The following is a 26,865-nucleotide window of genomic DNA, read 5'->3' on the forward strand; positions in this document are numbered from 1 at the left end:
ACAGGAACGGCTGTATGATGTTACTATTAAAGCCGGTTTCACTGTACACGGTAGTATTTCTACCATGTTTCAATGTTTTGCTTGTAAAATATACAAAGCTATAAAATGTATATCACATGTGTGTCTGTGTGTTTTACAACCATGCCATGTCTCAGATGAACACTTTCTGTCCGGTAGTATTTCATCAGACACAGCATTTTTAAACAATGGAAGAAATTTCAGTAAGTATGTATTTCAAATTACCTACCCAGAAAAGAGTTTGGAGTGTGTGGGCACTCATTTCTATTTAGTTTTCTAAGTTACTATTATTCCTATAATTTTAAAAATATTTTCAGCTTATAAATAATATATGCATAATTAAATAGACAAAAAAATTATTAGGGAACATAAATAGAGTTGCTGGACATATAAAGTACTACAAGTCCTGAGTAACTAAATTAAAAAATGGAGGATAAGAGATAGGAAAAATAGATCCTAAGAGGCAGATACATATGAAACCACAATTTTTGCCCAAGGACTTGGCAAACTCTGTTCCCTGAAGGTAATTCAAGAATTACAAACTGGGCTTAAGTGCAAAGCAAGAACCGGGATACTCATGTCTACATTCCAACTGCTGCCCTAACAGAACACTGTCAAAAACTAGAGGAGCAAAAGCATTACAACCTGGAAGACACATAGGACTTTTATATCCTCTATCTGGAACTGCAATAGATCATATTCACAAAACACTCTCGAGCTTCCAGGTTCACACTGTGGAGCACATTCATGGTCCATGGACTACAAGATGGTTAACCTGTGTAAGATTCAGGCTGTCTTGGCTCTATTACTGGATAACTCATCCTCTGGAATGTGTGTTCCTCCTTTAGTCCATCACATTCTGTCTCAACATCTGAAACATGGGGAGGCTGGACTAGAACATGAAGGTCCCTTCCAGCTAGGCGGCCTGTGGGGAGTCCTTCAGTATACTTCTCTGAAGCACTTAAAAAAGTTATCATTATTTACCTGCCTCATGTCAAGCTCCATGGCTTGGCTGGAAGGATGGGGTCATGTAATCTTGTAGACGTCTGTATGTCCAATGCCACGTACAGGGTTTCTACTCAGTAGAATCTCAATAAACATTTTTCAAGTATCTGCCTCTAAGGAATTCCCAATACTTTTATATTTAAAACTTTATGTAGTTAGTTACTAGCAATGTCAAAATTAAGATTCATATCCTCTAAGACCTCCTTGGAAATGGAGGATACTTAGTTCTAAGTTGGATCCCTGTCCATCATTTCTTTGCTATCAGATCATTTGGGAACTTGTCTTGTTTTAAGTTTTCCCACTTACTAGTAATTCTCCCACCAGGCCCTGAAGGGCCATATTCCTAAACTATTCCCCAGAGCATGCTGGTTCCTGGAGAATCAAAAACCCCATTTAGATTTGTCTCTAATTTTATGTTAATAGCAATAAAGAGGCAGATCATGGTTTTTATAAATAGCACATAGTAGAGAGGTTTTAAAATTAAATAGATTCTCAAAGTAACTTCTTAGAACTAGGCTTTGTCCCATCCACTTCCTTTTCTTTCTTCATGAACCCTAGGGAATAATCCTCCCCACCCCACCATCCATTGCTTTCTGTCATGGAAAGTTAACTTCTCCCCTCCCCAGTGGGGATCCCTCTTCCTTAGCTAGCCAAGGGAGGCACCATTCAATTCTCTCTCATTATTTCTATCTGCTAATTGCTGAGCTCCCTTGCCTGAGCCAAAGGCCCTGGGGGACTGGCTGTGGTTCCTCCAAAGGAGAAGCTCCAGACTAGCTTATACAGGCAATTTACCATACCCCAAAACTCCCTGCTCTGAGATGTTCTAGAGGAAGAGACTCTGAGCTGCCATGCCCTTCTCAGGTACCTCCCTCCCCTCAATTTCTTTGAGAAGCTCCCTCTTGCAACTAACATTGGTTGAGTTCAAGTTCTACACAATTTTTTTCCCACTGACTTTTGATCTTCTCTACACTTTCATTTCATTTGTGTCCCTCTAATATGAAAATTTCAAACAGAAAAACAAAAGAGTGTACAAAGCTAAGCTATAATATTTAGGGGTCCACAACTGAATAATAACAACTACAAATAAAGTAAGGTAATGATTATCATAAATACCAGGATAGTGGTCATTCTTGGGGTAAGAAGTGGGTTGGTGTGTATAAGACCTTGTGGAAGTTTTGTGGGCCAACTAGGAAGTTCCAGGCCCTTCCTGAGTGGTGGCCCAAAAGTGTTCTCCTCATAAAATCATTATCTGTACCTTTGGGGGTCATTTTCTAAATTTGTCATAAATATAAAAATGTTGCTCTTATTAAAATTTCTCATTCACTTGGACTCTACCATAAGACTAGGGAATAATAATCAACTGGATTTCTATAAAATTAGTTCTGAAAATAAACTAACAAGTCTCTGATGTTTCTGCAAGTTCTAATCACTTCATTAAATATTTCCTATCCAACTTCCATTTGCTTGCCCCTAGGCATGAATCACAGCAGATCTGCTTGAGGACAGAGAGTATATCTTAGGATAGCTAAGCCAGAGAAAACTGTGAGTAATGGGCAACTTAAGGACAAAAAGGCCTGAGTCATCTCCTAAAACATAATGCCCTTCTTTTCAGTCTGTTAAAGTATTTTTAAGAGTTACAATGTTCAGAGAACTGTAAAGCAGATAAAGACAATAATGATGCTGTTATTGTGACATCTGATATTCTGTATGCCAGTGGCTAAATATTTAATGCAATTCATCAGACTTAATCTGTACACCAACCCCAAGAAACAGACATTATTTATCTTAGTAATTCTCCACGGTGGATACTGCTATCACTTCCTTATGCCAAACTTATCCTCACCTCTGAACCTTTGTATGTACTATTTCCTCAACCTGGAATGCTTTCCCCGCTACCTGTAGGGCTGACTCCTGCTGCTTCTTCAGCTCTTGTTTCACAATTAGCCTTCTTTTCCCTTCTGTTACTCCCCAAATTACATTCCCCAGCACACTCAGCATTCAGAAAAGCAACTGTTTGATAGATTTCTTCATTCCTGCTTTAAATGTGGTAAAATCTTTCAAAAGTAACAAATAACCCTGATGATTGAGCTATCCTGGATTTTTTTTTTTCAATAAATACCCAACAGGATCAAGGCAATCTATTATATACATACGTGCACATAAAAATACACACACACCTTGCTTATTTATTTATTTTTCTACCTCCACGTCCATGGTGGGGATCAGACCCAGGACCTACACAGGCTATCACTGAGCTATACTCCCAGCCCTATCTGCAAATATCTTTCAACAAGGAACCATGAAAAAAGCAAGCAATTAATACTTGGGTTTGGCCAGGAAAAAATTTCATGTTAATTACTAAGAGAATAAAGAAAGTAATGGTGCCTGATCTCAAACGCTAACCTGCAAGCTGGGAAGGAGAAAAGCCTGCCCTCCATGCAGAAATGAGGCCAAGGAAAACTATTTCCATATCTCAGCAACACAGCTTTATGTGGATTTTGGTTAGGTCAAGTTTTCATTGTAAACCATAAACAACAATGGAGATAACAAACAAAATCCTTCTGCCTTGAGAAGAAAGAAAGACAATAGTTGTATGCACTTAGGCCAACAGGGAAATATACACAGCATTTTTAAAATTTATTTCATAGTTGACATTTGTGTTTAGCTTGGTTTTGTGGTTGTCTCTGCAGCTTGTGTGAACAGGGCGTTATAAATACTCTTCAGGGATCACTACCCGCCCCCCTATGACCCATAACATCAATCAAATTAGTCAAGTAGCAAAGTCATTTGGAGGGTCCTCTGTGGCCCAAGTGAACTGCAAGCAAACCGCGTGGCCACAGGAGCCATGCCATTTCCTCCTCAGTCTCTCCACTCCCACAGCCTCCAGCCTGGAGACTGTGTCCAGTCTCTCAATTTACGGGAATCCCTTGCCTGCCCTAGCACATGGGCATGCAAAGCCATATTTAGCTCAACCTACCCACAGTTCACTTCACCCAACCAGGTGAAGCCAGACACCAAGTGAGCACAAAGAAGAAAGGGTTTTCTGTCTCAAGTATCTGTCTATGTGAAGTCAATGGCTGTTTAAAGGCTACCACTTTAGTGCCTAAGTGTCAAATTCTTTGGGTGTTTAATTTAGAGGTGGAAAACATAGCCATCTCATGTCGGCAAGTGAAATTAAAGAGGCTATGATGTTTCAAGGCAAGAAAACAAAACCACTTGAGAAAAGATACTCATATATGTGTATATATCTATGTGCATACATATATACCATATGTGCATGTGTGCGCAAACAATGTAGGTATGGCTTCCTGCCAAACCTTAAGAAAAGTTTTAAAAATTTATGATGCTGGGAAAAAGTATATGAAGACACAAATCTTAGATTTTTCTCTCAATCAATGCTAAACCACCAGAATAGGAAGGCAGATCTTTTAACACTGTATAACCCTAAGAATTAAGAGTTTAACTGAGGGTCTAAAATTAGCAATGGCTCCAACAAAATGTATCAAAACATAACTGATTATTTGGATACCTCTAATGATATTTATAATGAGTCTGAGCACATCCCCATTTCCAAACTGTGGTAATGACTTTACATTGAGATGCTATTGATTCATGTGAACCAAACAGGCAGCTAGTCTTCTTATCCCTGTTTTAAAGATGAGAAAACTGAGGCAAAGAAAGAAGAAGCAATCTCAGAATCACACAGCTGTGAAGTGGTAGAAGCCGCAATGGACTCCTGGTCTGTTTAACTCTAGATTACAGAATGAAAAGGGATGACCTCCCCCTCTGAAATGGGAAATGGGAAAGGAACAAAAACCAGATCTAGACAAAGAAAGAAAATTGGAAAGAACTCAGGGAATTTCTGGATAAGTTAAGCCTCCATGGAGTCAACATCACCTATGATGTTGACATAATTTTGGCAACATAAGACTCTTGTGTGGTTATAAATGACTGGATTTTTCACAGTATAGAAGCAGGCATCTGAAAACTTGGAAACCCAATCAGTATATTATTTATATGATGCTTAAAAACTAGTTCTCTTCATTTCAAAATAAAATCATGTGGTCTGGAGCAGGGGAGGGAGGGAAGGTTACAAAATATGCCAGAATATCCTCATCTCCACAGTCATCATTTAGTCACCTTGAAGGCTGCTACCTACTCCAAAGATGCAATACTAACTCCCTGATATTTTGGAAACCCTGTCTTTGGAACCATCTCCAAAGCCTTGCACATTTTTGTGACAAAGTACCATTCCAGCAGTATAACCTTGTTGCTACGTGTTTTATAGAACTAAGTCTGGGGAATATGGCTGCTGATCAAAATAGGAAGTGCTTCTTTTAGGGAAGAAAAATTTGTGATTACCAAATAGAAAGCCTTTTCTGTGGCTTTCAAGGTGGCCAGAGGAGGTACAGAAAACCTGTGAGTAACAGCTGCCATAGTAGGAAATGAATACTTGTTCCACCAATTGGCAGCTGAAGAAAAACATTCATTTGGAAATGTGAGTGTCCAAAAAGATAGGGGCACCAGGCGAGGTAGCGCATCCCTATAATCCGGGCAGCTTGGGAGAGTAAGGCAAGAGGACTATGAGTTCAAAGTCAGACTCAACAACTTAGAGAGACCCTAAGCAACTCAGTGAGACCCTGTCTCTAGATAAAACATGAAAAAGGGCTGGGGATGTGGCTCAGTGGTTAAGCACCCCTGGGTTCACAAAAAGGAAAAAGCTGGGGGCATGATGCTATCACAGTGCTTGGACAGGCTCAGCATTCCCTTCACCATGAGGGAACATTTTCTAAATGACTCTGTGCTGAGTCCATCAATCAATTATACAATGGACAAACTCTTAGCTACTAAGAAATTCTTTCCTCACCTTATAGCTACCTGTCAAAGACCTAAATGCTCAAAAGAAGTTCAGCTTCACTGGAGAACTAAAATCGAAAAGGCTGTTCTAAGAACCTGTCTTCTCATTTTGCCACCTTTCTTTAGGTGTTTCTATCTGCAGACTGACTGTGTCTTAAATGTTGACATAGGTGTCTGACATAAAAGGAAGCTGCTCAGAGGGCAGGGTGAGAATTTGGTTTCTTCTGATCTCCTGTTACGTTGCCTTTCCCTTTCTCTCCACAGCCACTCTGAGCAACTTCCAATGAGGATGGTGCCCTCTGCAGCTTAAATGTGAAAAGAGATAAAACCAGGCCTGAGCTCCACAGACAGACTTCTTCAAGTGCCAATAAGAATGTCTCTTAAAGCAAATTCCTGTTCAAACAAGGTTTGTGTTTAAAGTCTAGACGGTACATCCTTCACTTCTGGCTAGCCTGTCTGATCATTTGCCATTAATGTGTTCAACTTGTAATAATTAATTTATTATGTTAGTCAAAAATATACCTTCTGAATGCTAATCCTGGTCTGAATACATAAGTCAGAGTCCTGACTTCTAGGAGGAAGGATGATTGGCAGTGGTGCCCCCATGCATGTGCTCATGGGAAAGATGGCTAATAAACAAGTGCAAAAATAACTATATCTTATTATAATTTTAGGACGTGATATTCATCATGAAAAAAGATAAAGGCAAGAACATAAGAATTATAAGAATGACTGATTAGAAAGAGCATTCAAAGAAAGCTTCTCTGAACAGATGGCATGTGAGCAGAGACCTGCATTAGGGAAGGAGGAAGTCACAAGCATATGTAAACAAAGAACCTTCTACTCAAAGGCACAACATGTTCCAAGACCCAGGGACAGGGAAGGATGGAGACTGGTGTGCTGGAGGAGTTATAATGAGAGAACAGAAGGAAAGTGGTCCCAAAGATACCTGGAACCAACTGGTCAGGGCGTAACAAGGTTTCTGTATGGAGCCCTCACAAGTGTGAATGTGAAGACACAGAACATCATTGACACCCACACCAGCATCCTTACAGCAACAGCCACCACTTACACTATGCTGGGCACTGCTTCCTAAAAGATCACATAAGTATCTACCTATACTAGGAGGTAGATACTATCGTGATCTAGAACCTTAACAACCTCATGGCATAACACACAGCTTGTAACAGGCAACAAGAAAAGTCCATGTGGGAGCTTATGATCTAAACCAGTGGAATGAAAGCAAACCTTACACCTTTCCCTGGCAAAGAGATAAAAATACTCACACCTACTAGGAAACTATAAAATGAGCCCTGCTAATATGTGAATGGCTGACTGTGGCTTTGTAGCACTCCAGCAAGTGGGTTCATGAGCACCTCCACAGGGGTCATGGACCCTTAGGTAGAAGAGGCTTGTGGAGACCCTGATCAAATGACACTGTTCCATGACAAACAGGGGTTCTGAAAGGCACATTTTGTGTAACAAGTGATTTCAAAGTTTACACAAATATCTGAAGTATAGAGTTGACTATTTTATCTATATCTTTTTAAGTTTAATATTCACATTTTTTTAAAATTAATTTTCTATTTGAGAAAAGGTAGATGGCTTTATCTTCAGGAGGTATATGTTGGGGTATCAATATTTATTGACTCATAAATGATGGAAAGGAGCAGCCATCAGAACCAGGGGAAGAGGCCCACCCCTTGGCAAAAAAACATTTGAAGGGAGCCCCAAAAAAGCTACAGGAGCTGACCTGGTGGACAAATTCAAGGCCACTTTTGTTTACAATGTTCACTTGCACTGCTACTTAGTCTGATAGATAAAATAGAATCCCTTTGGCCTTTACTCCCCCATCTCCTGGCATGTCTTTATCATGAGTGTGACTTAATGGTCTGTCTCTCCATTACACAGGGTGAGAGAGACACAAGAACCTGGTCTCAGGGTTAGTGCAGAGACTGAAACAAAAGCTGTGGAATGAAACTTTCATTTCATTAAATTAAAATATAAAGATACAGACTTAAGATTGTACAGGGAAAAAATAAGCTTTGAAAATGAAAAACAACATGGATTCTGTTAAAACTAAAGAGATGATCCTCCTCCTACTGAGTACATATCTCCCCTAAAGACACAATTCTGACTCCTACTCTGGTCTCCAACATTGGACTGTAATGCACATGAGATTCTGGTGAAGTGAAACTTCATTCAGGCAAATCAAACCCACAGTTGAGTGTGACCTTAATCCCCCATTCAGAGTATGGAGAAAAATAACCTTGAAAGATGAGTAAAAGGGTAAAATCATCATTAAGCCAGGATAAGAGAGGTGCAGTTCATTCAGAAATGACAGGCCCATTTATGAGCAAGTTCAGGCATCTAGGAGACATGCATTCAAGGTTATATTGTTTAACTATCACCATTTTCAAATTTGTGGCTTTCTAATTTATCATAAGGATCTTTTCACAGCCAAGAAAGTACAACCAAAATAAAAACAACTTTGCTGGTAATGACATAGCAACATTCTGTGCTTCATTTTCGACCCGTATAATTGACTTTGACAGCCCAACTGGAACCTAAGCACTATATTCCACACTGCCAATGAACTGCCTTAGCAGAAAGCAAGTAAAACTGCATCCAAATGAGAATTAACAATGGAAACCTTAAAAAATGTAATTTTATATTTTAAAGCTGGGATAATTTCCACATCTTCTTCCAAAACAATCTTCATCAAATTTGGATTTGGGGCATAGCCTAATGTAAGATTATATCTAAAAATCAATGTGGATTTTGAAGAAATCACAGAAGAAAATATTCCTAAGCCTGTTATAGACATTTTTCAGTAGCTTTATTAATGAGGTGCAAATTTTAAAAATTATATCAAAAGTAAAATTTTCTTGGTCAATCATTCTACCAGAACTATTTTTGAATCACCTAGCAAGAATAATCTGGGTGAATTCTGATTCAGCAAAGACAATATTCTGCTTAATATAGTTTCCCTGCAGGGTCTGTCCAGCCTAAAACTATAATCAAAGAACTAGTTATATATCACAGTCTCAGCACTGTGGTTGCTTAGATCAGCATTTATCAACATTCCATACAATACTAAATTCTTTGCAATGTTAATAGATGTTCGGGAGAGGAAACAAAAGACTTCTTTTGTCAAGTGATTTAAGGAAAGTTTGGATTAAAGAACATTAAACACTTCTCATAGCTGCGGGACTTCTCAGAGCCTTCAATATGTTAATATACAACTGCTTTCCAAGTGAAGGCAAGAGTGTGTATTGTTTTCCAAAAGCATTTGATAAATGAAATGTTTCTTTCTTAAAGTATTATATCTCATAAACTATCACTTTGACAAACATGTTTTGGGAAATGCAAACCTAGATAATATCAAACTTGTATTTGTCTAAGTAGTCTATTTTCTATTTTCCCACAGCTCACTATGACCCACACCATTTGGGGAAAAATAGTCATATTGATATGGTGGGTTATCAAAATAATAGTGCCCTTCACAAATAATTACATTTAAAAGCCACACAGCTCCTGTCCTTGAAAAATAAGTCAGTAACCTTGGTGGCTCAATTCTGAGAAGTCCCTGCATTGTGTATCTTGTGTCCAGACTGTCATAGTTCTAATCTATCTTATCCCAAAACAGTAACAATTAGTGGATGTATTATGTTAACAGATTGCTCTAAAGAAAGAAAACAGTACATTAATGGCCTCTACCAAAGCCTCCTCAAAGTTACAGACTCTGTACTTCAATTCACTAGGAAAACAAAAGCATTCTTAAGAGTAATTTATACTTAAGGCCAGATATTATATTACCAGGATGATTCAACAACACCAATTTCCTCACTTCCCCAGATTCCCAACTGGAGGACATTCCTGATCCTTGCGTAAAGACACTATTTTGACTGGAGCATCTCCATTTGGTTCATGAGCCACACTCTTTGAAGATGTTTTTAAATCACCATATATATACATGTTTCATTAATCCCCAAACCCCAGGATTTCAGAGTTGGAAGGGGCCTTCCCCCACTATAAGCCTTTCCTTTTATGGACAAGAAACTGTGGTTCAAAAAAAAAAAATCACTTGCTTAAAATCACACAGCTTATTAGTGGTTGAGCCTAGACTAGAACCCAGACCCTGACTACCTACTTGCTGCTCTCATCCCTCGGCACTCAAAGGTTTGCAGCTCTCTGCAGAACTACAGGTCAAGTTCAAGCTCCTGCTGCAAACATGACCCTTGCTATCTCTTTGAAATGATCTCCTGTCCTAAGGCAGGTCACAGCCCAGTGAACTATTTGCAGTTCACATTCAGAAGCCACTACAAATAAACATCTCAGAGGCTCAGGGAAAGAACCCTTAAGTTAGAAGAAAAGACTCTGAGACTTTTCAGTGTAAAGAATCTTGTTTTACCTGTTGTTAAATCTCAGCAAGTAACACAGTGTCTGGGCACAAAAGGTCCTGAAAAAACCTCAGTGGGACAGTTTGCTGAACTGCAGGCAGAACCTTACATACATCTAGGAAACATTAAAGTCTATATCATTAGTTAAAGGAAAGCTTATCCCTTCCCCAGGAAGTACAGGCAAAGCCTTCTTACCCAAGTTTATGAGTTTACGCCACCTAACATATCTGTTTTTGGTGCAGCCTAATGGTCATTTTTACTTTTGCTAAAGTTACTATGGCCAGTGTAAAGAAACAGTTCCATGTAGGAGAGGGAGAAGGAGAGGGAGAGAAGGGGCTAGTTTGCAAACAAACTTGAGAAAGAACACCAGCTCTTTCAGCTAGTATTACCAAGTCTTGATTTTCTCATCTGTAAAATGAGATAGAGGCACCTTCATTAGTTTGGAAATAAGATTTTAAAAGTTAATATGTGTACACAGTCACTTGGCCAACCAGAATTGACATTTAATGGCTGCTGATATTGAAAAGAATTCTGAAGCTGCGTAGGCAAGATTAGCTGTATGTACTCATCATGGATGTCAAACAGGAGAGAGCACATGCATGTTAGTGACTGCTGTAGACTCAGTGGTATGCTGCCCAGATTCTCATTTGAGAACTAAGGAACTCATTTCCCAGTGGCCATGGATGTGCCTTTCCTGAGGGCTGCCTTGTCCAAAGACTACACCCCTCCCCAGGGGCTGCTCACATCCACTGGCTTATTGATGAAGGAAAACCAAGGCCACCCTCTGGCCTCAATTAGAGTCAATTCCCTCCTAATGGCTATTCCCAGCTATAGAGCAACTGAGGAACTGCTGAGGCCTTTGCTACAACATCACAGTTTGACTTCTCACTATTCCCGGTCAGGTTTTCCTCCCTTCCTTAGAGTACCCCAATAAACTTCCTTACATGTTAATCTCAGTCTCAATTTCCCAGAGAACTCAACCAAAGACATTATCCTTGGCCTAATTCATTGCTCAATAAAAAGCAGGAGGTATCATTCTTTTTATTGAATTTTCCAAGTAATCCACACTTGTTTTCCATAATAAGAAACTTCCTGAATTTCTTTATGGCTAACATCCCTTTATGGATGAGGAAAAGTGTCAAAGATAAAAATAACCAAAACCAATTTTATTTGTCATTTAAAGAGCTCTAAATTCTGTAAATCTGGTCTCACGGTAATTTTCTCCTCCACCAAGTTACTACTTCTTTAGGTACTCTAGTTTTAAAGATATAAGGAAATGACAGATATCTATTTATAAAATACAAAGTTTAATTTATTGTGAGGGGTAATTCCATGTGATCTCAGATAGTCACAGTGATATCCAATGCTGGGGGGTCATAGGCCTGACCTATGGGCTCAAGCATTTAAACTGTTCAAATTCTACTGAGAGAAGACAAAACCTATGGAAAAAGTGAACCACAGAAATGGCACTGGACAAGGATGCAGAAGGCTTAGGATCTGATCTCCCCCTCTGCCAGTAGCTTCCTCTAGGATCTTAGTAAGGTCATTTGCTTTTGCTGGGTCCTATTTCCCTCATCAGCAAAACAAGGAGCTTGTATTTTATAAAGTCTAAGGTCCTTTCTATAGTAAGAAAAACTTATGATTGCTTAACCTTGCAGAGATTTTTCCAGGCAACATAAATAATAAAGATGTGGAGGGAAAGTGTAACAGCAGAGAAGAAATTAAAAGTGTCATAAATTCAAGTTACCAACTTCCCAAACGTGTATTACAGGAGAGACTATTAAGTGAATAGAAACAGATTTTATAGTTGTATTTTCCTTTTGCAAGGTTTCCATTTAAATCATTGCCCATGGCATTGATTGTCATTTCCTTAATCTGGAGTGTTTGAATATACAACTTAGCAATGCCTTGGACAAGCCATAAGTCAAAGTTAACATTTTTAAAAATTAACCATGCCCAGGTCTCTTCCTTAGGTAGTGATGTGCTGAAATATCAGCAATTATTAGAAAGAGGCTAGTGATATCAGAGTGACATGCACTGTGATTTGCAAGTCCCCCTCTGACTAACCTCTGGTAGGGATATCCCAGGGTAGGTCTATAGTTATGACCCTGGTAGCGGATAGTAGGTTTAACTGGACTGACTCTTGTGATGCAGTAGAACAAGATCGCCCCCTGGGGATTACATGAGTCCTCCATGTGTGAGTTATTACAAGTTCTACCTTGAAAAAAATAATGTGTGCTGTCAGATTTTTTTTTTTTCCCCTTTCAGTTAGTTACCCTGAGTTTAAATTGTGGATTCTTCAGTAATGCCATCATCATACTTACTCGGCAAATCATTCTGCACATTCTGTGGATGCAAATAGAATAGAGAAACATTGAGACACTCTAAAGTACACACTAGAAAGTTCTCATTTCTCAGTGGCTTTTGGTTCAGAATCCTTTGACTGAGGAAGAATTTCTCCAGCCTCTGATCAGAGACTTGCTTTGACCTTCAGAGGGGGAACTTATAGGCTCTGCTGTCTTCTCAAAGCTTTGCTTCTAATGAGATCCATGATTTCAGATGAGTCACTGAGCAACTGAGTCTCAGTTTCTTCTTCTAGAAAGTGAAGAAAGATAATTCTGCAATCCTTATGGCTAATGGTAGGACCCAATATAAAGATCAACCTGTGAAAGCACTTTGAAAAGTACACTTGGCTGACTGAAATGGGCTATTGCTTTATTAACTAAAATCAGCTGCAGCAGTGATTTTCATAAACATAAAAATGGTTATAGCCCAAACCTCAGAGACCAGATTTTGGGATAAACCCCAGATGTCAGAATTTGGAGTAAACAGAAGCCAGCAAGACTCAGTGGGCCCTCCTCTTACCCCAGAGCTGATCACTCACCCTCTCTAGGAAAGGATCTCTATCTGCTTCTAGTCTTTATTGGTGATTACAGGAGAATGAACAATGTCTTTCCTGATTTATCTTTCAGGGACTTTTAAAAAGCACCAAATTGGATAATATCTAAAAGATGATCTGATCTTCCTCAGTGCCCACCCTCAAATGAGGAAAAGATCACCATATCATTCTAGCAGGATTCCTTTTTCTAAACATCTCCTCAGATCTCATCTTTCCAGACTCTACACCCATAATCAAAATGATTTCATTTGACAGATATGTTGCATTTCATTCTGCAGGATCTTCAGACTTTGACAAACAAACATTCATTTTGCCAGGGAATGCTAAACAGCCACTAATGGAGTGAAACCTAAAAACCCTTCGGAAAAGAATAATGAACCTTCCTCCATCTCCAGGGGGTAATTTAGTAGGTAGATTAGGCAACACTCGATTAAGGGTAAACCTCTTTTTTCTATAGAAATATATTGTGTTTGTACAGAGGGGCTATATGAAGTGGAGGATTAGGTCACAAATCCACAGGAAAAAGCAGAAGACATTTCTCAGAAGAAATATGCAATTTACTGCACATTTGGAAAAACAAGTCATACTTTATTGGGAGCAAAGAAGAAAAACTAAAAAACTCCATGTACAACAGTTTTATTTACACAATTTCACTTGACTTCTTGGAACGTTTCTAAAAATCGGTTAGTTCCCAAATACACCACATAGGATATCTTGTCACTCCTGACAGTCCATGAGTTACTACAGAGAATAATGATTTCAACTCAAGGCTACCAGAAACTGATTGTCAAATAAGATTTTCCAAGACTGCCCAGAGGGACCTGCCATAACAAAAGTCATTTTTGGCTCGTGGGGGATTATAGTGTGAAAGAAAAACAAATGTCAAAATAAATCCCTAAGGAAAGAAAACACTTCTGTACTAAACCTCAGTCCTACTCGTCAACATTCCATGTCCTCTGCAGATTCACAAATAGTTGGGTATTTCTTTATATCTGAAAACAGGAACATAGGCAGGAAATGTGGGATGAGGCTTAGTTCACATTTCAACTATGTGATGAGTTTATCCACAATGTAAATGGAACTTCCCAATTTCTATATGGCAGGGTAGAAAATTGCAAAATAAACAAATAAAAATCTTGCAGTATTAAATATCATGATGTTAAGTTCTTGGGAAAATTGGAACAAACGTGGATTTTCTTTTCAACCTGTGTTAAGATGACCTTTCTCATCTTTACATACATTGAAAACGATGACTGAAATGGAACTCCCCTAAATCACCTCACACCATGCCTACCTACAGCCATGGAAAACTAGGAACTCAATAAACACATTTTGACAATGATAAATCCCCGAACTCTGCTGGTCAGGTTTCTCCTAATAGCAGTACTTAGGTAAGTGTACCATAACACATGAACATAGATCATGGTTATAGTAACAATTTTAAGTTTGGGGAATTGAAAGAGAAATGAACTTAACTCAGTGTCTTGGAGAAATGAACATATAGATATGAGGCTTTAAATGTGCTGTTTAAGATGTACAAGTTACTCTGCAAAGAAACAACTTAGCGAACCTTGGGAACCTTGTAATAAGCTATATGTTTTGCTGAAAGCTATGCATTTTTGAGGTTTATGATGTTTGTTACACTTCCTCTGTTTGCAATTTCAACTCTAATTGGAGAAATAAAGTAAGTCCCAGCAAAAAGATAGGGACATTCAGGGTTACACACTTTGAAAAAATAAAATTGTTTCTAGCTTTTTAAATATAGTTATTTATTTATTTAGGATTATACTAAAAGAACAAGAATAAATGAGAACATTCATTTGCTTTTTAAACTGATCACACTCGGGTTTAACCACTGGCAGAGAAGAAACTTTACAGTTCCCTGGGAACCTATAATTTGGAAACGGAAGCACACAAGAACAGACTTTAGTTTTCAGGCAATAAATTGAAGAGAATTCTGCAGACATACAACAGAAAAGGAGCATAAAACATTGGCTTGTGCATTTCTTAGAATGTTAGTTCATTAACTCGATAAGCTGCATTGGGAAAAATGCAGCCAAAATCTACAAGGATGTCCACTGGGATTTCAAATTGGCATCTTTGCTCAGCAAGAAATAGCTAGAGGTGGAAAAAAAAATGCATCCCATCCTGGTAATGACAATTTAGTGTGAATCTCCAGAAAGATAGCTTGTTGAAAAATCTCCATATGGGCTCTGACGGGATACACAGAAGCCCAAAGCCCCAAGGCCAGACGTAAATATCACGCGCTATAATATGTGTCCTGGGGAAAAGTTCTACAGAATTATACAAGAAAATCACGATCTTTCACATTCACCTTTCAGACACAACTCAACAGTAACTTGAAGAATGTTTTAATTTTTCCTCCTTATTGCCCCAAATGTTTTTAATGCTTCATTGGAAACTTTCATTGACTGAAGTGTACTCTATATCTGTATTGCTCATCAGTATAAAATAGTTGCAAAGGGTTTGCTGGGCGATACTCCCAGTGGTCACTGTCTTCTGTAGTTAAAAGCTCATTACCAGTCTCTCTGGGAAAAAGCTCTAGTAACTGAACTCCACACAGGTCAGGGACTGTACTCAGCTTTTTCCTCAAACCTCATTTTATTAAACTCATCCAGGGAGGTAGAAATTATAATCCCATGTACAGATGAAGAAAGTAAGGGTCAGAGAGGTTCTCTGCCTTACTCAGGGCCCTCAAATAATAGTAACAAGGGCCAGTACTTGAACTCTGAACATTTCAACTCCATAGCTCTTTATCCTTCCCTTTCTATTTTCTTTGCAATGCTCAGGGGGTCAAAAAAACAAACAAACAAACACACACACACACACACACACACACACACACACAAAATCAAGAACACTCTCTATCCCTACAGATTGTGGGTAATTGCCTCTGATAAGCAATAACACAAAGTATTTTTTGACAAAAACAGGACTCAGGACAAATACTAACCTGTCACTATTCTTTAATTAGTCAAGTTGAACTAGCTAAAGAGCATTCTTAATTTCCTTATTTATACCTTCTGAATTCAGAGGGATCAGACTGCTGTGCAACAGGCCACAAAACAAAGCAATTCATATGCATATGTGGCTGACTGTAATCATGCAATGTTTAAAAAATTTTTGAACCAACTTTCTCAAATATCAGATTCCACATAAATGTACACATTATATGACTTATCTTGGACAATCAGAAGGTCCCACAACCCTAGGTCCACTTTTACAGCAAAGTGCAGCCAGAGCTTAGTGGTTCCTACTACCCTGGATGAAGCATGGACTCTTTGAGTTCCCTAATTCCCCATTTGCCCTCAATTATGCCTACCTGCTAGGGCCAACCACAACTGAAATTTTTCATTATGATTATTCTGTTGCTTTTCCTGGAATAGAGAAACATTTCCCCAAACTTTGTCTTTTTTGATAGATTGAATGATTGGTCTCAATTTTTTTACCCATCCTTGTATCTATCCCTTTACAGTGTTCTCTGCCTGTAGAGCGAACTTTCCAAACTTGGCTCAGCCAATGAAATGGGGTAGAAATCACAGTGTCAATTCAAGACTAGGCCTTCTGATACTCTGCATGTTTTACTCTGCTACTATCATTAGAACTTTCCTGGGTCACTGATGCTTCCTCAGCTTGAGTTATAGAATGAACGAACATATGTGAAACAGAGCTGCCCTAACTTCCCATGGATGTGCATTGAGTAGCAGAAGTGCCCAACAAGGCCACCCTCCAGAAATTGAGCTGCTTGGTCAACCTGCAAATCTGGTGGAATAAGTTACTACCACTGAGTTGGTTGTAAAGTAGTTTTGGAGTGATGGTTACATAGCACTGTGATGGAATTACTAACTGATATGTTTCTACCAAAAGTAAAAAAAAAAAAAAAATGGCTGAAGTAATCAGATATTATTTTTTTCACATGTTTCTTATGTTAACAATGTAGACGTTTAAGGTATTTGAGTTTGCAACTCCTGCCATAAAACTGTAAACTTAAGAAAGAAATAAAGTAGGATTTGCAAAATGTTTCATATCATGACTATCTATCTAGGGCTGACAGAGCTGGCCCAGTTTCTTCCTACTGCCATCATGTTCTACTTGAAACAATAAATAGCATGGTCACTCTATCATTCAACTTGTTCCCAATTTCCATGCCAACTAGTTGAATCTCTTTTAGCTCTCCTTTGAAGCCTAATCCAATAGCTATTATTTTTGTAGGCAATACTTTTCCTGATATTTTTATAGTTATAATACCATTTGGTTGGTTGAAATCATAAATTTAGGGTATCTGATCATTACAAATCACCAGTGATGAATAAATCAAATTTAGCAGGTGCCAAACGTGTAACCACCAGCCAAACAACTAACCAGACTAAATCCTAGTAGACTGAAACTTAAAGGGATTAACAGGCAAACTTATAAACAGGAAGTACTTAAAACAACAGTAATATTAAAAGCCAAGGGCCTCCAGAAAGTTCAGTTCTCAGAAGGTAATAATTACTGCATCTGAGCACATCTGCTTAAGAATCCATTCAAGTGGGAGGTTCAGTCTCTATTAACCTTAACCAGAGACATTTTCATCAAAATTAATCGTGATTACTTTTTATTGCATTTCAAATGTTATCCTTTGTTTGGGGTGGTCAGGAATGCAACTAAGCAATTCCAGACCATGCTATCTTTTATGAATAGGTCTACGAGGTAGTTATCAAGGCTCCTTATGAAAATATTGCTATGTGAAAGTTCACGGGCCAAAACAAGACATTAATTTCCATAACTAGATGGTCCTTAGAAGAGAAAAAATTACTATATATAGAAAAGACAAAGAGTTTGATGCTTAATGCCTACCCAAGTATAACTATGTAAATATCCTGCATGTACTAGACAACTCTGTTTAAATGTTTCTTTCACCTTTCCCTGTGATTATAAGAATGATCATCAATACTTATTCTGAGCATAGCCTATGCCAAGTATAATTCTAAATTCCTCATATACATTTAATTTGTAGCCCTCAGAACAACTCTGCAATAGATGTAATTATTATTCCTGTTCTACAAATGGGGAAACTGAGACGTTGGGAGGTTTAGTGACATTCCTAAGGACACTCAGTGAATTCTAAAGCTTGGAGTGAAACTCAGGCATTTTAGTTCCAGAGTTAGTTAAACAAAGATAAGGACAATGCTTACCTAACTGAAAACTGCACCCCAATCACTTGATTCATGATATTTTGTGCCCGGATTATACCATGCTCTATCAACTTCTGTACCTTTTCCGATGGTTCTCTTTCCTGGAGGGCCTTCCCTACCACTTGTCTCTCCCATCTCAAACTCATATGGCTCAAATTCCACCTGATCCATGAAGACTCAGTTTTCCTGCCTTCCTAATTCTTCAGAAAACTCATCATCTAATGATAGTCACATACAGGTTTAAGTCCTGGGCCTGCCACTTATTAGATAAATAATTTTGAAAGTTATTTTATCTCTCATGGTCTCCTTCTTCTAATATACCAAATGGGATAATAATTGTTCATCTACCATATAACGGCTGCAGTGGACCTCTGTAGTTTTATCTGCACAGAACCCTTTCAGATACCAGGACTTATTTTTCTCTGTGGGAGGTCATCTGTCTCCACTCTTAGCACATAGGATTTAGATGAAGCTGACCCCTTCCCCTTAGGCTCCTCATGATCACATGGCCTGAACCTGAGCTGTCAATTTATATGTCCTAATCTCAAAAGCTTGTTAGAACTACTAGAGCTACTTTCCTTTGTCCTGGAATGATTACATTCTTCGGTGGTAGGCTGGCTGGTGTTGGGCATTATTTGTGGAAAGATTTCCTGAGGATCCCAGGCAATAAAGATCAAATCATCCTCCAAGTAGGAAGGAAACATATTATTGATGTCACTGTTTGGAAATCTGAATTCAGTCAAGATGAAAATCTTTCCCTGGATTTTGCAGTGAATTAATGGATTTTTTTTTCTCTTTCTTAATACAGATTGTGTTTTGTTCCTGTCGTTTGCACTCAGGAGTCCTGACTGACATAAAACTGAAATGGGATAACAGCTACTATACAGTACCTAGCATAGTGTCCAGCATATTTCAAAAATGGTACCTACCACTGTCACTTTTTTCTCTGCATTTGTTTTTGGAAAGCAGGAAAGCCTGGAGTCAGGTCTACCTTCACCCTTTACTAGGATGTCACTTCAAAACTTTTCTGGGACACTAGTTTTACCACATGCAAAATCTCCAACATTGTTATAAATGAAAACATGCTTGAAAAAAGCAGGAAAATATTCTACAAATTTTAGTTATTATTATCTCAATTTTTAAGCTCCAATTTAATATCTCTTATCAGAGATTGGGAAACTAAGACCCAAAACCCAACTCTTGATTTGTCAAGAGCATTGAAGAAGCTGTGACCTCAAGTGAACATGATCCATGCTAGGGTGACCCGGGCACTCAATAGAGGATCTGATCCTAGTATTGTGCTATTGTGTAAAAACTCCAATTCAAACACACATGCAAAGGGAGCTTATATGACACCATTATGCCATGACCAGGACACAGAGAAAAAATAAATTAATGTTGACTAAATAACCTCCATCTGCCACTTGTTTCCTTGTATTTCCTACTCTGGAATAATTATTTATTTCTCTTTTGGTCAATTAAAAAGATGAACTATGAGTACATATTGAAATTATATAACTTCTTCTATCTCCAAGGAGGAAACCTAATATATAACTGAAGAAAGACACTAATTAATAAGCAAAATTTAACATGAACAGCAGCCAAGTCGAACTCGAACTGCTCTGTTTAAAGGCACACTGGAATAAATAAAGGAACTTCAAAGCAAATGCCCTGTGTTAGCTTGAATGTCTTATTGAGCATATGGGAAGAACTCCTTTGCCAAAAGTAAGGATGGTTAATGAGGAAAAATTGTTGTTTTCAGTCAGTCGGTTGGTTTCTGAGACAGGGATGTCACTGAGAGATAACTATATTCATGGAGAAAACAGACTAATGATCTATCTCAGAGCCTCAGAGTTTTGAGCAAAATAAAACCAGTTTTGTAAACTGTCTGAGATCAGAGGAATGCATCCTTTCTCAAACACCTCCATGATAATGCACATACGTTTCCCTTCTACTAACCCCAAACAACTTAAACATAAATTTAAAAAAAGGAAGCCATTTCTATGTTTTAAGATTCTTGCCAAATATAAAAAAGTAGCTCTTACCTTTTAAGGCGAGGTACAGGAACCATCAGACTCTGCATAGCATTTCTAAACTCCATCATAAGCTGCTTTCTTGGGCACCATTTTGAAAATCATGCTTCATACATGGAAAGACCTCTCAGGTCCCTGGGAGTATACTGATAACTCTGATCTCAGAGCAAAGGCAAGTTTACCATTTCTCTGCATATTTTCCTGTAGCAATGGCTACATTCCAGAGTCAGTTAGTCTCCAATTATTTAGGGATTAAGAACATAAACCCAAGCTTACCTGCAAATGCTGTGAGTTGTCAGCCATGCTATCTTCTCGCCTGCGAACTTCTTCCAATAACTGGGCATTCTTCTTCTTTTCCAGCTGTTGATTGTGTTTGAGATTGGCTACCTTCTTATTCTGATCCTTCATATGCCTGAGAAAAATCAGCACAACTTGGTTATATTCAACTACTGAAAAGCAAATGTTGTCAGAACAGATTTATTACTAAGAACAAATTATCTTGTGTGGACTCAGAAAAAAGCCAGGACCTCAGAATATTCTGTTCATTCAACTACAAATATGAATTGAGTTTTAGGTGTCAGGATGATAGTGGGGCTTCAATGCTGAATGGGACAGGTCTGCAGCTTCACGGAGTTTAGAGTCCAGAGGGCAAGAAAGACAAGTGCCAAGGGGACACAAATTATGGTTTCTAATGTTGAAGGAAACAAATAGCATGCTGTGAGAGATGATGATGTGAACAGGTGTTGGGGGTGGGAGGAGATGAATTTAGACATTGTTGAGTCCATGGACGGTTACCCTAAGGAAAAGAGACTGTGATTGAGACTCAAAGGAGCTAACCAAGAGATACATGAGTAAAGGAGCTCCCCAGGTAAAGAGAACAAATGCATATGCAATTCCCAAGATAGGAAAGAAGTGGATGCTTCAAGTAATGGGAGGTCCGCAGGGAGGGCAAGACTGCAAAGGTAGGTGGGCCTGGCACATGGGGCCCTGTGGTTATGTGATGGGACATTTATTTTCTTCTAAGTGGTTTCTGTTCTAATTATTATTATTCTTTTGGATCATGTTCTTATTCTGAGATCATAATCCATTACTCTGATTTTAAAATAACAATTACAGGGCTCCAATCAAATACACTGTCAACACTTAGCTCAAACAGAATAACAGCTTGGCTAATCATAATGTTAAACAGAGCCCTGGTGCTTGGACTAAAAGATCTTAATGAATCTATAGGATGTCAAGTGTAAAATCATAAAGTGATCAAGTGAGTTAAAGACTAATAAAGGACTGGTTAAAAATAAGAAAACAGGAGTTACAGGCTTAATGTGGACTATTTCACCAGCAGCATTTAGCAAAACATTCCACAGATTTAGGCAACCATGTCCACAGCAGCTGTTATAAATCTAATCCAACACATGAGGAGGCAGGAGGGCAGCAGAGAGAGCTTGGGAGCAGTGATTCCAAAGAGCCCAGTCATTTGAGGTCCTTCTTAATCCCTTCACCCCCATCTCCCCAGCACTGCTACATCAGTCACTGTGACTGAGCCCTGACTCTGGAGACAAGTGTATGGAGACCACTGCTCTTTTGGAAATATAAACAAGATGAGAACTAGATGATAAACAGGAAACGTGTCAAACTGAAACAATTAAAAAGAAAATAAAAAGCATTCTCCATAAGAAACTCTTTATTTCCAGTCCTCATAAAATTATGCAGTCCCTACTCCCTCCCACCCCAAGAAAATGAAGTTCAAGATAACTGTTTACCAAGTGGAACAATCCTCTATCAGGACTCCTGCTAATAAGTAAAGTCTGAACACTTGGGCTCATTAAGAAATATTTCCAGTATCAACTGAAGCAGTGATATAAGTGTTTTCAGTGGACTTAGGAGAATATGGGCAAAATCAAATAATCCTCTCCTTGGTTCCTATTTGTACTGCATAATTTTTTTTTATCTTCTCTACTGTTGCTCAACACAGTGGTGCACATGGATGAAATCACCAACTCAATACACAGGTCTGCTTTCAGAAAATTATTTTTTGATTACTCTAAAGATGTTAGGAATGACCTCTTGCTTCCTAATTGAATGAGGATAGTATTTTTAAAGCTTGCCTTGAACAGGGAAAGCACATTTTCCACTTACTTAGGAAAATATGGCCACATCCCAGAAATAGGATATGATAAAGAGATCATATGGTTAGTGAGATTGCTTAGAGGAAATTTTATAAAGAAATATATTTTATTTGTTTAGATCATACCATCAAATAGAACCAACTGCTAAATATCTCTCCTTTCACCAAGTGCCAGTGACAAAATAAAATGGATCATCATTAGAAACATCATTTGCATAAAGAATCCCAGGAAGTTCTCAAAGCAGTGTGAACACTCAACCTTATTCTCAAGGATACTCCAGTGTTTTTCCAATCCAAAATGAAAACAAACAAACAAACAAACTTCAAGTCCATGTGTTCCTTAAAGCTTTCCTGAATTAAGAATGAGAGGCTAAAAAAAACTGTCAGTTCTGACACTTTTTCAGCATTTCCCAACCATTTCTTTCTTTATTTATTTCTTTGTTTTTGTTGTTGTTATTGTTGTTTTGTTTTGTTTTTTTAGTTGTAGATGGACACAATACCTTTATTTTATTTATTTTTATGTGGTGCTGAGGATTGAACCTAGTACCTCACACATGCAAGGCAAGTGCTCTACCGCTGAGCTACAACCCCAGTCCTCCCAACTGTTTCTTGAGACACCAGGAATTGATAAAGAAAAGTTGTGTTTTGAGTAGTACTGCTTAGGATGTGGCCAATTAGGATAAATACAGAACAAGGTGATCAGAATCATCATTTTGTACATGTGACTACCAATAGCTACCTATCAAGTACACACACTCCTTTGTGCTTCCAACATATTTCTGAGACTTTTAAATATCCCTAGCAGTCAAACCCTTTTTATTATTGCTGTATGTACATAGGTGACTGTATGACCAATGTGATTCTGCAACTTGTACAATCAGAAAAATGAGAAATTATACCCCATTTGATTCAAATGTATGAACTGTCAAGATCATTATACTGTCATGTGTAGCTAATAAAAAAAAAAGCATCCTTGAAAACCAAAAAGGGAATGAATTGATTTGCAGAGGTAGACACGAGGCAAGGGATGGCATGGCTAGGGTAGGGAATAGTGAGCAAATACTGAGCAGAGCCTTAGCTACTAAATAGCCCTTCTCTTGGTTATCCCTCAGGGAAACCCTAATGTTGTCTGAAGCAGAGGTTGAAATGGCAATTTAGCGGGGAGGCAGATGAGGACTCAGGAAATTTTAAAATATTAGATCTCTTTGCCTTTCCCCAAAAGCCCAGTGATACTCAGTGGAAAAAAATGACCACAGGGACTTCCTAGTAACAACCTCAGCATTTCCAATAATGAAATTTGCAAGTGACCTATTAGGCTCTATATCTTTCCCCACCTGCAGAAGTAAACCCACACTGAATAAAATCAACATGCCAAACTTAATACAGTCCCTAGCTATCTCCAAAATCCAGTAGGGCTCTAGCAGTGTAGACGACAGCACTCTCTTGCTGTATTGCCCTAGAGGAAACTATCATTTGTACCTCTTTCCAAACTCCCACTCAGTTAGCAAGTCCGGCAGTTCCAAGCTTCCACCCAAAACTGATCTGCTTCCTGTTTGGGGGGGGGGGGGCAGGCATTCTTTGGAAGGAATTTTTCTCCAAGGAAACATCATTAAAAGCATATCCAAAATGCAAATTAAAATAATAATAAAAGCAATGATTGGGGAGGGGATAGTTGAAAAATATGATGGTAAAATCAGTGTTCAATGTTTGACTTAAACTGACTAAGCTTTATGAAGCAGTTTCATAAAACAGGTTATGTCACTTTTCAAAATTTAGCCACCATTAAGGAATTTGAACAAAATTAAAAAAAATTCCAACATAAAGTCAACAATGGATCAGAAAGAATGCCAGAGAGAACAGACTTTAGCTATTTTCACTAGAGTGATCTGTCAAATTAAAGTTAGAAAATGGTCTCTAACTTGCTGGTGACACTTCCAGAATTACACTGCTGGGAGTACTGGACAGTCCTCCAAGGATTTGTGTATATTTTTACATAAAGTAGAAAATAAAAATTTCTTTTTAAATCTCAGCAGAAATAAGATGCTATTACCCATCTGTACTCAAAAACTTTAAAAGATTGATAATATTCATTGTTGGAGAGGATTCAGGAATTCACTTCTCATACATGGGAAGGAGGAGTAGAATTCACAAAAGCATTTTTGGAAACCAATTTGGCAGTATCCACTAAAGTACGCATACCTTTTTCCCAACAAATCCTTCTTCTAGGAAAGAAGCCTGAAAAAATGCTTGCACACATGCACAAATATTTATATAAATACATTTTCATTAGAACTGTTAAAAGTGAAAATTTGAAAAATACCTAACTTTCCATCAGAAGGAAATTGACTGAAAAAAAAATGTGTTCATAATATGGTGTCAGGCTAGCTTTGAAAATTAAGAACAAATGAAAACCCTTCAAGACATGTTATTAACTGAAAAAAAAAAGCAGGTAGCAGAACAATATACATCATCGGATCTTATTCACATTAAAATATAAAAGTTTATTTTTATGTGTATATACTCATATGCATGGAAATCGAAATTTCTGGAAATGCCATACCAGTCTATAAACAATGGTTGACACCGGGAAAGGGAATGGGATTAGAGAAGAAGGGAGCTTTAAGTTTTACTGTATGTGTTTGTGTGTATAAGTGAGGTACAAATACACACAAGAAAATGCATCAATGTTTAATACACAAGGCAATGATTTTTGACCAATCAAAATATAGAGCATTACCATCACCCAGACTCAAGTCCCTTCCCCCTGCTCAGAAGTGATCATTGTTCTAACATTTATCCATATGCCTCTTCTTCAGCTTCATATACATGGAATCATTGTGTCTGGCTTCTTTCACTCAGCATAACATTTTTTCATATATTTTATTGTATATCATTCCATTCCTTTTTTTTCTGTGTAACAGTCCATTGTATGAATATGCTAGATTTGATTACTTATTTCTTACTTGATATTGGGCTTTTTTCTATTTTTATGTTTATAAATAAAGTAGCAACACACATTTTTATACCAGACATTTTGTGGACATATGCTTTCATTTCTTCTGGACAAATAACTTGATGTATGGTTAACCAGAGGTGTAAATGGTACAACCTTTACAGAAGACCACTTCTGGGCTATATGATCCTGCCAGGTGTGGCTGCAGTGCAATGGCTAATAACATAAATTTTTGAACCAAACTGTATGGAGAAGTTTGTCACTTTCTAGCTGTGTGAACACAGACAAGTTCCTTAACTTCTCTATACCTCTGTTTCTTTGCATATAAAATGAGACTAATAATCAACTGTAACTCATAGGGTTATTGTGAAGGCTTGATGAATTAGTATAAGTAGAATGCTTAAAACAGATCCCAGCATGTTCACTTTCTGTTTCACTCTTAGCTTACAACAGGAATGCAATCATGTCTTGTGCAATACTGCGCACATATATTTAGTGTCTCATTTCCCACACCCAAACAGCAAGTATTGCAAATACTTGAAACAATGAACTTTGGAATGCATTATTAAATGCTTTTTGTGACACATTTAGCTTCCAATTGTGCTTTCCTTAATGATGAGTTACATTCCCGGCAGGTTATGCTGATGGCAGTATGGCGGGAAGGTCAGGACCAGCAAGGGGAAGTGAGACTCTAAAGGGACTGCACAAGTCGATGGGCCACACACACACAATGGAAGCTGACAATGAATATTATATGCAGAATTTCCGTTAATAAAAGCTCTTACATTTAACCACTGAGAGGATCCCATTTTTTTAAAGCTTGTAAATACCAGTGAGTACTTCAGCATAGCTATAAATTTTAGAAAGCTATCATAAATATTCTAAAGATATTTTACGGCAATTACAAATGTGCTAAATGTCATGAGCATGATTGCTCTTACCAGAAGGATCATCTGCTGTGACAGCTTGAGGAGACACAAGTCGGGCCACAGTCTGAGGACTCAGTTTGAGAATAAGCCAGATCTCTTAGACTTTGCATCTTGAGGCAGTCTCTCAAGAGCAAATGTTTGGCCACTAATTTCATGACAGTTCACTGCTGAGTCCTTGTCAAAACCCCTCAGCAGGCCATCTAAGCCCACCTCTCCATGCCTTCTAACTTAGTTTCCCTCCCTGTTGTATTCCTCCTCCCTCCCTCCCCATAGTACTTGCTCCCTAGAAATGAGTGTTACCTCATTTTCCATTCTACCCGCTGGGTGCCTGGGTTTACACAAGAACCCAGAAACAGGTCACCCTCAGATAAAACACAAGATGCCAACACATCTTAAAAAGATATCATTCTTCACTTAGCAGGACAGCAGAAGGTACCTAGAACCT

The 26,865-nt window shown here is 38.2% G+C and overlaps 1 protein-coding gene across 1 annotated transcript in view; it reads right to left on the reverse strand.

The window, feature by feature from the left end:
- Nucleotides 1-26,865, reverse strand: part of LOC139706414 (ERC protein 2-like) — a gene marked incomplete at its 5' end in the record, with an annotated part of 375,567 nt that overhangs the window by 167,914 nt on the left and 180,788 nt on the right. The window contains one exon of the mRNA XM_071614423.1: nucleotides 20,690-20,825. Within this exon, the coding sequence (XP_071470524.1) occupies nucleotides 20,690-20,825 (136 nt within the window). The remainder of the gene's footprint in view (nucleotides 1-20,689; nucleotides 20,826-26,865) is intronic.

The sequence above is a fragment of the Marmota flaviventris genome, chromosome 1 (assembly GCF_047511675.1).
Source record: "Marmota flaviventris isolate mMarFla1 chromosome 1, mMarFla1.hap1, whole genome shotgun sequence".
In the NCBI taxonomy this organism is placed as follows: domain Eukaryota; kingdom Metazoa; phylum Chordata; class Mammalia; order Rodentia; family Sciuridae; genus Marmota; species Marmota flaviventris.